The 16,063-nt window shown below is 41.0% G+C and overlaps 1 protein-coding gene across 6 annotated transcripts in view; it reads right to left on the minus strand.

The window, feature by feature from the left end:
- Positions 1 to 1,150: 1,150 nt before the first annotated feature.
- RBL1 (RB transcriptional corepressor like 1) overlaps positions 1,151 to 16,063 on the minus strand; it is an 80,997-nt gene continuing 66,084 nt past the window's right edge. The window contains exons 19-21 of one of the 6 annotated variants that reach the window (XM_084645912.1): positions 3,869 to 4,035; positions 3,092 to 3,256; positions 1,151 to 2,573 (exon numbers count right to left, since the gene is read on the minus strand). In XM_084645912.1, coding sequence (XP_084502038.1) covers positions 2,403 to 2,573; positions 3,092 to 3,256; positions 3,869 to 4,035 — 503 coding nt within the window. In that variant the 3' untranslated portion in view covers positions 1,151 to 2,402. Of the gene's footprint in view, positions 2,574 to 3,091; positions 3,257 to 3,868; positions 4,036 to 4,081; positions 5,699 to 14,386; positions 14,645 to 16,063 lie in introns of those variants that run through there. The other 5 variants (XM_084645911.1, XM_084645915.1, XM_084645916.1 and 2 more) reach the window with 5 other exon arrangements.

Consider the following 16,063-nt stretch of genomic DNA (forward strand, 5'->3'; position numbering starts at 1 on the left):
ACTTTAAAACCTAACAGCTTGGCAAACTGTTCAAGTCGAAAATTTACTTTGCTCTATCAACATTAGCATCTATTCTGGGTCAAATTTATTATGAAAAGGAATTAAAAATCCAACTAATACTTTAAGTTTTAATAAAAAACATTAAACCTAATCATAACAAACAAATTTCAGAACCATTATTTTAATTCAAGATCAGAGAAACTGAAACAGTCTGCAGGGCATACCTCTTAAGAAATAAAATAGGTTTACACATGATGAGAAATTAAAACCAAGTGACTAAATTATTGCATCATCCAATACTGCTGAGTGACAGCTTTACTGTCCAACAGACTATCCTAGCCTAGTTTTCTTGAGGAATATAACCCTCATGCAGAGATTCAAGCACAACTGGCTCCATTTACGTGAAGTCTAATTCAAGATCTCTTTCCACAATAAGGTAGGTTTTCCAGGGCTGTGCTCAGGACCATGATTACCTATGCACAAATGCATCTTGTCAGTAACTCAAGACTGGAAGTTGGTATTATGTGTTTTTTCAACTGTTAATGTTATCACATATTTAAAAGGAGTTAACTGTAATCTGAGCTAAGATTAGTATATCTTTTGTTATGCCACTTTATAAGACTGCAGTCTTCATTTTCAAAAGGCAAAATACGTTTTTCAGAGCAGTCAAAACAATGGCAGCCTTCAAAAAGTTAATCAAAACCTTACGGGACTTGTGAACTTTCCCTTTACTGCTGATTACCAAGGTGAATATGTAAACCAAAGTGCTCTCCCTTATAATCAATTTCATCCACCAGATTTCCAGTTCTGTTACCAGATTAATTCAGTGAGACTGTAACATGTGACATAACTTCTTCCTTCCACTGAAAATTATGATGCATCAAATCCTGGCGTGCTCAATAACCAAGCTAATAAAAGCTAAGTAAAATAGTCAGAGCTCTAGAAAAGAGTTGTCCATTAAAAAGACAGTTCAAGTTTATAAGTATAAGATGCTTATAGCAACTTTGAACAGAAAAGTACAACACAGAATTACCTTATGGCTCTAAGCTTTAAAAAAAATCTCAACTGTTAAAATTAGACTACTGCTTATAAACAGTATTATATAAACATTAAGTTTTCTTCATCTTGATAAAACAATCCTATCAAAATTCTCTCTAACATTTAAGATGTAGGAGTTTTGCTGGAATTTTACACATTGCCATTGGAACAAATCTAAAGCTACACGTCTGTAATAGCTACAAAAAAAAAAAATGTACAAACATGCCTCATCTGTTCGGGCTTACAATCTGTGTAGATACTACACAACATAGGAGGGTACATGGGTCAGAAAAAAATATAAAAATCCTAAAAAAAAGAAATTTTTAAGTTCATTAAGTGAATCATCACACATTGTGACAGCAGTAACTGATGGCCAAAGCCCAGAACTGTTTAACCATTATTGATACACGCGAACCTTTTTCAGTTAAGATACAGTATCTATGAATATTTAGTGCTGCAGAGGCTGCGTGCAGAAGGAAGGAGTGCTTCAGATCTGCTGCCAGTGGCAGCATTCACTGCTCTGGAGGAAGCTGAATTCAGAAGAGGCTCCTAGAAACATATCCCCAACACTCTAGAATAAGTGTGCATTCAATTTATGCCTCTGCAGTTGTACTTGCTGATTTCTGTCCCAAACCATAAGAAACATACTTAATCCATGTCACAACATTCACTTTAGTTGACATCCTGAAAATAGCTGGAGAACAGCATTTTACCAGTTACACTAAGCTACAAAAGCCAAAAATTAACCCTGGTCGAATCACATTATCAAGTCTTTCATAAAAGGTGACTTTTTTCACGTAATATAGAATGCAGAACGAAGAACAGATGGGTTTATCTAACCCTTAATGTAGTAAAACAAAAGTTGTCTCCTGATCCATCCACATTAAAGTAATGCATAAGATTCTATAATCTTCATGTAAAAACAAAAAGGCACTTGAGGTGTTTCCCTGCAAACAGATCCGCAAACGCTGAGTATAGTGATTGCCCCTTCTGCTTTCCTACATCCAGTCAATTCAATTTCAAAAACAGAACCACTGAAACTAGGAGCTGGCCCTCATGCTCAAAGCAAAACCACTAAACTAGAAGATTAGAGGTGAATATCTGACATGGCTCAAAGAACCATTTCAACATGCTAATCAGCAGATAGTTTCATAGCACGCCTGACAGCAATAAAGTTAATGTGATCATTGCCTCTAATTCCCCACAGTTCAGTCCTTAACACTTCCTTTTTGCATTCCTACTGAAGTCAGGTGACAGTACAATTTTACACATTAGTAAACTGTCTGCACACACTACAGCTGGAAAGATGGAAAAACTGTGTCCCAGGTATGATGAACTCTGGAGGCTTCAGTCCCTTGTAGCTGTTAGTGATTTGCTCTTTCACTGACAACATCCTGAAGACGTTTTAGTAAGACATCATCATTTTCCTGGCAGAGTCGTTTTGCTGGAGACTCACTGTCACTGTCAATTGTAATTGCTCGCTTCTTACTCCTGTGTTCACCTTGTTTTATCATATTGTTGATGTCCTTCAAACTCTATCAATAAGAGGAGATTTATAATTAAAAACAAATATTCAAGCCACTATAATTACTCAGTATGACTCTCGGTTTTCAACATGGTCTGAAAACAGTATTCCTACTCTGGACGAACACAGCACCTTCCATCTGAGAAGCACTAAGTGTTTTATCCTTTACTTCAGGAACTGCAAGACCAGTTTGAAGAAAGTCTTTGCAGCACTCTCTTATGAAAAACCCCAAAGCCAGACAGAAATTTGGAAGAGGGAGAAATCTTTAAGCTTTGCAATCACTAAAAGTCTTATGTGAATGTCTTACCTTAGAAGAAAAGGAGTACTTGTGGCACCTTAGAGATGAACAAATTTATCTGAGCATGAGCTTTCGTGAGCTACAGCTCACTTCATCGGATGCATCTGATGAAGTGAGCTGTAGCTCACGAAAGCTTATGCTCAAATAAATTTGTTCGTCTCTAAGGTGCCACAAGTACTCCTTTTCTTTTTGTGAATACAGACTAACACGGCTGCTACTCTGAAACTTACCTTAGAAGGGCTCCCATTAAACTTGTATAGTAGAGCAGTCTGAGGTGTCAGGCAGGCACCATTCTTGTGTGGTGAAACATAAACAGAGTGTTGCTGGGATATCCGCCGAGGAGACACTGGCTGCTGTTTAACGTAGGGGAATGGGGAAAGTGGAGGGGCTTCCACCTTAAAAAAAAATGGTGCACACACAGTTTGCCTGTAGGAATTTACCAGATGCACATTAAAGAATTAACTTCATAAATAAATGAAACGCACATCCATTTTTATCAGTGTGTCCTTTTGGGCCTTCTGTTCCAGGTTACAGTTACATTCTAATATTCCAATTCAGTATTCAGCCTGGCAATCACAAAAGAAACTATTTTATTTTTCAACTGTTTCACATGGATGAACTGAGGGGCACTTAAATGTGACTCAGTTTCCCATATTAATATGGCACCCATTCATCAGTTTCTGCTCCATTTCAATGGATAGCCTATTAGCAGGACAGACATGCAATCTTGCTGCTGTAGTATGTTATAGCCCAGACTATGATTATTTTCTTTATGCAACCATGTAGAAACAAACACAATCAGATGATGAGGTGGATCCACTTCATGCTGAGTGTCAGAGGGTGGGTTTAGACATATATAAACTACAAAGTTTATGATCTACAGGGCAGTGATAGCAACAGTGTGAGTTTTTAAACGCTGACATTTTATGTCTAAAAGTCAAGAAAACTACCACTAAGCATCCATGCACACTATTAGACATATCCAAAATTAGAATTATGTTACTTACTACATGATCCTGGTTTGTGACATCATACTTGAGTGCAAATGATTTTACTCTTCCTACATAGACTGCATTGTAAAATTTTATCAGATCTCCTCTCTCCTCCTTTCCTGATTCACTGGAGTTCTCTGGTGTTGATCTTACAGGTGAAAGACACACTTTCCCAGGAGAGTCTATCACAGTAGGAAAAAACAGAAATGTCAGATTTAAAACCCTTAATGTCAGCAATCTAAATTAGATTTTTAAGATACAAGCTAATACAAAACCAGTCACACACACTATAGAAATTCCTCTTGTAAAGAGTTAATAAAATGATTAAGAGAAGGTTACTCATCTGGTGCAGTAACTGAGGTTCTTCGAGACGGTTATCCTTGTGGATGCTCCACTTTAGGTGTCTATGCGCCCTAGCTTGTAATTGGAGATTTGTGGCAGCAGTGCCTGGTTGGGTCGCACATGTGCCGTCACGTGCCACTCCAGGTGGTTACATAGCGCTGCATGATCAATCACCCCTTGGTTCCTTCTCTACTGCGGAGAATCTATGTGAAACTCCGAAGCAGAGGGAAGGAGTAAGGGTAGTGGAACACCCACAGAGACAACCATCTCAAAGAACTTCAGTTACTGCACCAGGTGAGTAACCTCTTCTTTGCGGAGTGTCCCTGTGGGTGCTCCATTTCAGGTGACTGTTGAGCACTGCCCCTCTGTGGAAGGGAGGGGCTTTGGAGATGCGTTACTGATGGTGGATAACATGAGTCTAAAGCAAGCATCCGATATTGGCTGTTGCTCTATAGCAGTATTTCATGAATATGTGGGTGTGACGGGTTCCCCACCTCCAGGGTGCCACCTGGGACTGGGATACCACTGAGCCCACCTGACCCACCAGCCTGGGCTCCCTTTCACCCTGTAATGCTGTGACCAACTGCAGACACGCTCCCAGTCTCACACTTTCACCAGCACAGAAGTAGAGACGCACCCAGCTGCAGAAACACACGAACACTGAAATTAGCTCTGCCTGAGAAGGCTCAGTTAAGGAATTGCCCAAGTGCACACCCCCTCTTCTAGGGGATAAACCCAGAATTATACGGTCTTGCACTGCACAGAGAACTGTACAGTGTAAGCTCATGAAATTCACCCCCTCCCTCACCGTGAAGAGGGATATACACAGCTTTCTGCCCCAAGTAAGAATTTTTACACACACTGGTTTTAGATAAAACAAACGTAAGTTTATTAACTACACAAGATAAATTAAGTGATTATAAGGGATAGCAAACAGATCAAAGCAGACTACCTGGCAAATAAAACCAACACACAATCTAAGCTTATAAGCAGAAAATTCTCACCCTAAATGTTGGTCTAGGCAGATTGCAGAGATTCTTGAAGGTAAGCTGCCCTTGCTTGCAGCTTAAAACTCCAGATATTCCTTTTACAGGCCAGACATCCTCTAGCCTGGGCTCAGCCCTCCCCACCCAACTTAGTCTCTTGCTTCTCAGGTGTTTCCAGCAGCCTTCTTTCTTGGGCAAGAGTTAGTGAAGAGTGGCCCACGATGATGTCACTCTCTTAAATAGTTCTTTGCATATGGTGGGAATCTTTTGTTTTCCAGCGATCCCCACCTCTGGTCAGTGGAAAAATACTAGTATTATCATGAGTCCAACACCAGGTGATTTGGTCAAATGACCCTACAGCCATAATTCAGAGGCTGTTTGTAATGTCCCCAGGAAGACTTCTCCGTGGGTGATTAGCATCTTCTAAGACCTACTGTTCTCCCTAATGGCCCTTCCCAGTGAGACACCTAGACGGATTGCATTCTGCCTAGTAGGCATTCCCCAGGTGTAAACGTATCTGTAATAGATGCATAGACAATATTCCTAACTTCAGATACAAAAATGATACATGCATACAAATAGGATAATCAATCAATCTTTCCAATGACATCTCATGACCCATCTTGCATAAAACACATCTTAGTTATGCCATAATCATAACATAACCATATCTCTGTGAAGAATGTGGAGTATAATGCCACAGTGGGCTGATGCCCAAGTTACTGCTCTGCAAATGTTGATAACAGGGACATCATTGAGAAAAGCTACGGATGCTGAAAGTGCTCTGGTATAGCGTATGTGGATGCCCACTGGGGCTTGTAAACGAAGTTTTTGATAAAGGTGGATGCATCTTGATATCCATTGAACGTTCTATTATAGAAGTGGCTCTTAAATTATTGTATTGGTGACGCCTTTCACATAGGAAGCCTCTGAGTGCGACCCCCCCATATAAATTAAAAACACTTGTTTATACATTTAACACCATTATAAATGCGGGAGGCAAAGTGGGGTTTGGAGTGGATGCTGACAGCTCGCGATCCCCCATATAATCTCACAACCCACTGATGGGTCCCGACCCCCAGTTTCAGAACTCCCGTATTATAGAGACAAATAGTTTTGGTGACTTTCTAAATGCTTTTGTTCTTTCAATGTAGAAAGCTGATGCTTTTCTAATGTCCAGTGTGTGGAGTGATGCCTCTCTTTTGTCTGCATGTGGTTTTGGAAAAAACATAGGTAAGTAAATGGGCTGATTCAGATGAAAGGGGGAGGCAACCTTGGGTAGGAATTTGGGATGTAGTCTTAAGGTAACTTTGTCTTTAAAAAAAGTTGTGTATGGGGGGCGGGGGAGGCATTAGGGTACCTAGTTCCTTCATCCATCTGGCGGATGTGATGGCGATGAGGAAAGCCACCTTCTTAGATAGGTGGAGTAGTGAGCAGGTGGCAAGCAGCTCAAACAGTTTTCCCATAAGTTCGCGAAAGATGAGGTTGAGCTACCACGTAGAAGGTGGGTTTCTTATTTCTGGATAAGTGTTCTCAATGCCCTTGAGGAAACGTTTAGTTGTTGGGTGGGTGAATATGGTGACCCCATCCACATTATGGAAAGCTGTGATCACCACCAAGTGTACCTTGATGGAGCTTGTGGACAGCCAGTTTTTATATGTAATCCAGTACTCTTGGTAAAGGGGAGGATGTTGATAAGATCTGTTTATCTTGGCACCAAGTGCTGAACCGTTTCCACTTATGCATATATGCGTCTTTCTCATGCTCTGTCAGGGTTCCTTTCCCACTCTGAACTCTGGGTTACAGATGTGGAGACCCGCATGAAAGACCCCCTAAGCTTATTTTTACCAACTTAGGTTAAAACTTCCCCAAGGCACAGATTCCTTTCTTGCCTTGGGATCGCTGCCACCACCAAGCGATCTAACAAATAATCAGGGAAAGGACCACTTGGAGTCCTATTCCCTCAAAATATTCTCCCAAGCCTACACCCCCTTTCCTGGGGAAGGCTTGAGTATATATCCTCACCAACTGGTTACAAAGGGACTACAGACCCAAACCCCTGGGTCTTAGAACAATGGAAAATTCAGTCAGGTTCTTAAAAAGAAGCATTTTATTTAAAGAGAAAAAGGTAAAAGAATCACCTCTGTAAACTTAGGCTGGTAGTTAACCTTACAGAGTAGCAGAAAATTCAAAGAGCACAAAGAAACCTCCTCTAGCCTTAGTTTCAAAGTTACAACAAATCAGGGATAAACCTCCCTCTAGCAAAGGGAAAATTCACAAGTTGAGAAAACAAAGATAAATTAATACACCTTGCCTGGCTGTTACTTACAAGTTTGAAATATGAGAGACTTGTTTAGAAAGATTTGGAGAATATGGATTGATGTCCAGTCTCTCTTAGTCCCAAGAGCGAACAGCCACAGAAACAAAGAACCCAAAACAAAACCTCTCCCCCCCACCAGATCTGAAAGTATCTTTTGTCCCCATTAGTTCCTTTGGTCAGGTACCAACCAGGTTACTTAAGCTTCTTAACCCCTTACAGGTAAGGAGGAATTTAGGCTACCCATATGCTTATGACACGTTCGTTCTATGGCTGTTCATAAGTATGTCTTTTACTTCCTTTACTTTACTTCTTTACATTTATGAACAGGGTGTCTCAACCCCTCTTTGCCTTGGAGAAAAGCCAGGCCTTGAGATGGAGTATTATGAGGTTAGGATGGTGAACATGCCCCGCATCTTGTGAGAAGAGGTGAGGTATTAGGGGAAGGGTTTGAAGTGAGCGTACCGCTATCTTTAACAGGAACGGAAACCATGTTTGTCTGGGTCATGTAGGTGCTATTAGAATGACTCTGGATTTGTCTCTTGATCTTGTGTATGAGTGAGTTTAGGAGTGCGGTCAGGGGGAATACATATATTAACGATGCATCCCATTTGATGAGGAGAGCATCTCGTAAGGAATGGATGTCCCAGTTCTGCTTTGGAGCAATATTGTGAGCACTTGGTGTCCTGTGCTGTTACAAAGAGGTCTATGAGGGAATCCCCATAGTTTGAGTATCATAAAATTCTGGGATCCATCTCCCATTCATGACTGTGATAACTCTGTGCTTACTGCATCTGCGGTTGTGTTTTGACATCTCGGAAGATAGGATGCCGATATGTTGATGTTGTTGCTGATGCACCAATTCCAGAGCTGCACTGCCTCTGTCCATAGGGAGTGTAACTGTGCCACCCCCTCCCCCCCGCCGTTTATGTAAATCGTGCATACTATATTGTCTGTGAGGATTCTGATGGCTTGGTTTATGATTATAGGTAGAAAGTGGTTGCATACGTTACGGACTACCCTTAGCTCCAGCAAGTTTATGTGCATGTTGGACTCTGATGGGGACCACTGGCCTTGGATTGTGTTGTTGAGTAGATGCACTCCCCAAACTATTAGGGAGGCATCCGTAGTGAATGTCATTGTTGCAGTCCTTTGTAGAAATGGGACTCCTGTTCAGATGTTCTTGGGTTATGTCCACCATTTTAGGGAGTCTTTTTTTACCCTGTGTGGCATCATAAGACATCTGCTTAGGCTATTCCTGTGTGGCATGTACACTGTTTGAAGCCAGGCCTGCAGGCATCTCACGTGAAGTCTGGTGTGCTTGACAACAAATGTCGTTGCCGACACTTGTCCCAGTAGTTGCACATACGTTCTGGCACATATTTGTGAGCTGTCCTTTACCATCAAAATTAAATTGACAAGTGTGATGAAGCATTGCTGATGAACAATCTAAACAAGCTCCTATGAATTCCAATTTCTGGACATGAATCAATGTGGGCTTTTGTGCGTTATTTGTAACCCTAAACTCATGAAAAGTGTTATTGTACTCTGTGTGGCACTTATTGCTTCTTGTTATGTTGATGCCCTTATGAAGCAATCATCCAAATATGGAAAGATCAAGACTCCGTGTCTATAGAGGTGTACTGCTACCACCACCAAAACTTTGGAGAAAACCATTGGGGTTGTTAACCAGTCAAAGGGCAGTACTTTGTATTAGAAGTGTTGTTCCCCTAGGGTGAACCTCAGGAATCTTCTGTGTAATGGATGAATGGTAATGTGGAAATACACATCCTGCAGTTCGAGGGCCGAGAACCAGTTCCACTTTTCTAACGCTGGAATTATGGTTGTTAGTATCACCACTTTGAAATGCTGGTTTTGACAAATTTGTTGAGTTTCCTTAGATCCAATGTGAGTCTCCATCCGCCTGTCTTTATGTGAGAAAATATTTTGAATAGAAACCTTTCCCTCTGTGCTTCATTGGTACAGGTTCCTCAGCGCCTAGATGAAGGAGATGGTTTACTTCCTGTTGCAGCAGTGACTCATGAGAGGGGTCCCTGAAGAGGAACAGAGAGGGAAGGTGGGATGGAGATAAAGGGGATGGAGTAACCAGTTTGGATAATTTCCAAAACTCACCTGTCTGTAGTAATATTGAGCCAGACTCGGTGAAACAGTGACAAGTAATATCTGAATGGTTGGGAAATAATCTGTTTCCAGCATTAGAATGTGCAGTTGTTTCATGTGCTTGACCACACCTTCAAAATTGCGTCTTGTGGTGGATTGTTGGGATGTCCAAGGTTGGTTTTGATTCTGTTGATGTCTGGTTTGCCTTTGCTTGCAGTGTTGGTCATACTGCCTGTATGTTTGTGCGTATGGCAGCAATCAGAATCTCTGGGTATAGCTGCCCTGTTTCTTTTTATTTGCAAATGTATAGATGCCCAGGGATTTTAATGTTGCTCTTGAGGATGTGGAGGGACTCATCCGTTTTGGCCACAAATAATTCTGGGCCTTTGAAGGGTAGGTCCTCGACTGTTGACTCAACCTCCCTGGGGAACCCAGAGAGATGAAGCCATGATGCACAGTGCATGACCACAGATGTTGCAATGGATCGTGCGGCCATTCTGCGGACTCAAGTGAGGCCTGCAGGGCTGTGCTGGCAATTAGATGGCCTTCAGCGATATTAGATTTAACTGTTTTTTTTTTTTTAATCTTCAGGTAAACCATCAATAAATTCTGACATTTTCGAAAAGATGGTGTGTGTGTGTATTTAGACAGTAGAGCCTCGTAATTAGCTATGCAGAACTGAAGTGTTGCAGATGAATAAGCCTTGCGGCCAAAGATGTCTAACCTTCTCCAATCTCTGTCACATGGGGTTGTTCTAGCCTGGTGTTGCTTTCCCCTCGTTTACAGCCTTCACCACTAGTGAGTTGGATGTGGAGTGTGTAAATAAGAACTTAATTCCTTTAGATGGCACATAGTCTGATGTTTTGCATGATGGGGGTGCTGTTCCTGATGTTTCTCAGATGGTTTTGGCAGGCTCCATAATGGCATCATTGATCGGTAATGCTATCTTCATTGAGGGATATGACTGAAGTATGTCTAGTAGTTTGTGCTGTGATTCAGGTACCTGTTCTAGAGAAATGTCCAAGGACTCTGCCACCCTTTTGAACTGTTCCTGAAATACCTTGAAGTCATCCCCTGTGGTCGGGGGTGAGGGGCTTTATAGTTTCATCTGGTGACAAAGATGAGAGGTTCACAGGTGGCAAGGCTTTCTGGTCAGATATGTCCTCCATTTTCTCAGTCACATCCTTTTGTGTTTCTGAGGGTGCTGGGATAGGTGGTGATAGAGATCATGGAGCTCTCAATCTTGATGGGCTAGGGGGCCTGCAATGTTGAGCCCTGTACATTCCCCATGGATCCCAGTAGGGCCAGTTTGGTGAGAATGGCATGGGGGATGGTGCCCATACCAAATACATGTGTCTGCAGATGAGTGATGGTCTGGTACGTGGGATGGTCCAGGTTTGGGTGAGGAGTGATGAGATGTATATATCACTCCTTCATCCTCGTCTTCATTATCACTAGACAGAGGGACAGCTGACCTAGCTGGAGTAGTCAAGCGGCTTGGTACTGATCAAGATGGAGTGCCATAAGTACTGAAGAGAGGAGATTCCAGTGTTGAGTAGATCAATAGGTCTCCATGTCTCAGGAATTGGTGTGGAACCATGAGCACTGTGAGCATTGCCAGTGGTATGGGAGTGTGAGTTGTAGCCGTTGGTGCCGAGGGTCTTGTACTGTGCTGCGTAGGTACCACAGGTGGCGCCACTGTGCCAAGCGTCTTTTCAGCTCCATGGGTACTCAGATGGAGGGTTTCACTTTGCTCTGTGAGCCTTTGCTCAAGCTTGTGCGCACAGGGTCTTTCGCTCTCCAGGAACTCTCGGTATCAGAAGATGCTGATGTCTTGCAATCCAACGTGCTTGGTACCAAGATAGACTTTGCAGTTGGGGATCACTTTTTCTTATCTGATTTCTGGTGTGGTGAAGTCTGGGACCGCTTTTTGGTAGCCTTCTTGGATAAAGGCTCTTTCATAGGCACTGCAGGGGTAGAACCTCTGCCAGAGGCTGTCAATGGTGAACGTTGGTCTGGAGGTGTCCTGGACTTGTGGTCCAAGGCCAGTCTGAGGGATTTCTCCATCATAAGGAGTTTAAGTTGGAGATCCCTAGCTTTTCTTGCTCTGGCCATGAGGTTATGGCAATGTGGACCAATATTCCCTCTAATTTTTTCCATCCATTTGCAAAAGGAATTTTGTTATGTGCACCAAATTATCCAGGTAATGTGTGGATGTGCGCCACCAGTAGAAACAAAAAACTTAAATATAATTTATATTTTTAAAAAGTTACAATAGGGATAATTACTTCAGCCACGACAGGTTAGGCATTTTAGAACTCACTACTCAAAGAATTTAATTGAAGCATAAGAGAGAAATACAAATTATGAAATGCATAGAACAGTCAAAAAACTCAAATAACAACACTTTGAAAGGATAAAATTACAGAGAATATATGTGCATTGCAGGAAGCATCAAGTAACAACAACAAGTGTGTGCTGGGAGGTGAATGTGAAAAACAAGAAATGTGTTGCCCCTTTAAGTACATTCACAGCCTGGCAGGACTCCCCAGTGGACTGCAGCTACCCTGGGGCATCCTTCAGGCAATCAATATTGCTAACTCTAACGCTATATGGTGCTTTTCCTTAAAGCGCTAGTGTGTACACAAAGGCACAGGAAGATGGTATCGAGAAAGAAGTGTGTATATACAGCATCTCCTTGAGATCTGAGAGAAGTGGAGCAGCTTTCTCCCATTCTGAGTTATAGTCAGGGGACTAAAACTTAAAAGTATCTGTATACCAAAGTGTGGTGTCCTGGCTGACAGCTCTGACATGGAGCTGCGTGCCAGGGTGGATTTGATAAATCAATTTGATTTAAATCATGATTTAAATCACTAGTCAGGAAGACTCAATTTAATCATGGATTTCTACATAAAAGTGCATTCTTGTTGGTTGTTATAACCTTAATACATATTCTTTACAACTCAGATATAGATGTAGGTTTCATTTTTAGAAGGTACACACTATACATTTTTAAAGTGATTTATTTTGAAAACTTTTCAGATTAGTTTTATAGCTATATCAGAAAAGAATGATTGTTTGCTTATTTAATTTACCAAAGGTAACTGAAGCAGATATTTATGAAGTCATTGGGAGGTGAACTATCTCCAATTCCACAGGTTAATCATTAATATTTGGAGGATTTTCTTGCCATGCTGAATTAAGAGGAGAACATCACCAGACAGACATTTGAATTGTTTTATTTAACTAAAACAACAACAACGTTATGTATTCTGGATTTTTTCTTCAACAGCAAACATATAATATTTTAACAAAACAAGCATATGCATGTTGTAATTCAGTTAAACATTCAAGTTTTTTAAATGAAATATTTTAAAAATATTTTTTAAACTTTTTTTTTAAAAAACCACCATTTTTGCTGTTAACAAGCATGTTATCTCTGGAGACACAAATCCACAGTTTGAGAACTGCAAAACTAAGCATCTCTGATGGTATCTTCTAGACTGAGCACTGAGTCCCATTGGGTAGACAGAAAGATTAACCTAAATAATCTATACAGAAGCCCCTGGACCCCATAAGATTGGGTCCCTAATCTATGAACTATTGGAACTCATTTACAAAACTTATTCTTAAACATTACATGAATATATTGTCTCATACTATAGAATTAAAATTTATAATCCCTATTCCATGAGGAAATATCTTTGAGCTACAATGTATCTTAATTAAAACTATCCGAGGATAGGTTTTTTCCTCAAAAATCATTTTATGAAAAAATCCATTTTTAATTTTTTTAAAAAAAATAATAATTGATTTTTATCCACCCTGCTGCGCGCTGATAGAGAAATCAGGCCATTGCCCCAATCTGGGCAACATGTCTCCAGCATGGGAGAACACATCTCCCAAGCTGCATTCTTCATTGAAAGGCCCCCCCCCCCCTTTTTTCCCCCTTTTCTTATTCTACAGAAGACCCAGCCCTCTTTCTCCACCAGGGGCAGCTCTGTGGAGGTTACTGTCATTCTAGTGTTTACACAGCAATTTACAGTGCTATGACTCTATATTCACAATGGAAAAAAGCTAGAAACTCAGGGATTGTTTTAATTAAAGTACAGAATTTCTAATGAGAGCAGCCCAAATGGTGTAGCCTCACTAAAATCCTGAGAGCTACTGTTTCTTTTTAGCCCTATGATTTGCTGCTGTATGTTGCCCTTTTAAGTAGATCGGCACTCAAAGCAGACATAGCAGCAGCAGCAACCAGCAAGCTCCCACTGTGCCATTCCTGAGCCCTATCACACTGTCCCGCTCTGCAGAGATAGGGTATGGAGCGGGGGAAGGGGGACATCCTGACATCAGCGCCCCCCTTCCCCCAGCTCTGCATAGCAAGCAGGAGGCTCCTGGGAGCAGCTCCAAGGCAGATGGCAGGAGCAGCATGGTAGTGAGAAACCTGAAGCGCGCAGTACTTGATAGCTTGCTGGGCAGTCACCCGGCTATGCAGCTTAGAGGGAACTTAGATGTGGACATTTTTGAGGAATGTGTGTGTGTCGCTGAGACAGTGGACACACTGTGTGTGTCCGTCAGAGACAGGGACTGACACTCTGCAAGTCAGGCAGCGTTTGAAACCCGGTGATCCAGGCATGCCGGAGAGAGGCTATCTCAAACAAGAAGGGAGCAGTAACTCTGTGGGAGCCAAAACTTATTTGCCTACTGAGGGGAATAAGGGTAGAAAAGCAAAAAAAAATTTTTTTAAATAAAATAAATAAAATAAGTATAAAAGGTAAACTATCTAACTACTGAGTATACTACCAACTATAAACTATCTTATCTAAAGGCTAATCTTATGTAAAGGTAAGTGAGGGTGCTGCTGATTGCTCCGACTCAAGCCAAAGGTGGTAGAGAAGGAATTGAGGGACAGTGCAAGACAGAGACGGAGCGTGAATGACCCAACTGGTCATGGCTACCACAAATCTCTGATTACAAGCGCAGAGTGCATAGACATCTAAAGCAGAGGACCCACGGGAACACTCCCTGAAGAAGAACAGATGTTACAAGTTTGTTATAGATATGAGTAGTGTGAATTACAAATGATTACAAGCACATTAGTAGAAGGTGTTGAACAACCTATTGACTTGTTGTACTCTGTAACAGGCTACAACAAAAACTTTCTTTTAAAAAAAACCCCCACCATCCACCATTTATCAAATCCTTATCAACTATTTATAAATGGAACCTTAAAATATAAGGAGTGACCACACTGCCTTTCCCACGAACATGTTATTTCTTCTTTTAATGAGTTACAATTCTTCTGAATGAGAGAGGAAAGACCGGCTTGCTTAGACACACATGTATATTGCTGAGGCTTCAGTCCAGAGACAGCAATAATAAAGCTACCATTGACCAAGATCACTCTTTTTATGGTGGTCAGAATCGCAAGGTTGTGATAAAGATCTGCTTTAATTACTGTAGCACACACCATGTTTTATGAAAACCCATGACAGACTATACAATTTGTGAAGCCTGATTTAACTGCCAATCTTTAGTTAAAAGGCACTTTTATACTGGATTAACTGACAGAGTAAGGCTCAATACTTGACTCATGCCTCCTCTGTAAAAAAAAATGATTCTGGAATATTGTACATTATGTATACAACGTAACATTCAATGGAAACCGTGGTAGTTACACAGCAAGCTTGGTTACTGCAACTGTTCTATCACTTGCTAACTCCAAAATTAACTTGGTTCACAGCTGAATACAGTCTCCTAATAGAAGTCATGTTACTCTCTAAATTGTTTGCTAACAAAAACTCTTTTCATGGAAGTAACTGGATGTTAGCCAAGCACCTTAATAAAACATAAACCTAGGGTCTGATACTAAGACACCTTATGCCGGAACAGGAGTGAGTACAAAAACTAGAGTCAGGACAAAGAAGCTCCATTCCCCGCTCTACCACTAACCTGCTTTGTGACAATTGGGAAGTCACGACTTCTCTTCCCATCAACAGGGGGTTAAGATTTAACTAATGCTGATATTAGATAAAAGGCACTGACGTGGTGATTTAAGTGAAAAATTCGTTCACATGCACTTGGACAGAAATACTGTCACACGGTTTGAAAACTGGCTAAAAGATCAAACAACTCTCCTGGCTTAGAACCTCTTGGTTGGCTGATGTCAGAACAAGGGCATTTGAACTTACTGTTAACAATTCAAGTTTGCTGTTCTGATATTGGAGGAAGACTGGGGTGGATAAAAATCGGTATTTAAAAAAAAATTAAAAAAGACTTTAAAATTTTTATAAAATTGATTTAATACATTTTTCTTTTTAAAAATAAACCAATCTGAAATCAAATTTGAAACTATGATAACCTATATTAAAGCTCAAATTTCCTATAATCTATTAAAATAATTCAAATAATAATATTCAAGCAGTATGTTTGCTGCCAAGGTTT

The sequence above is a fragment of the Lepidochelys olivacea genome (genome assembly GCF_965140295.1).
Source record: "Lepidochelys olivacea isolate rLepOli2 genome assembly, chromosome: 13".
NCBI lineage: Eukaryota > Metazoa > Chordata > Testudines > Cheloniidae > Lepidochelys > Lepidochelys olivacea.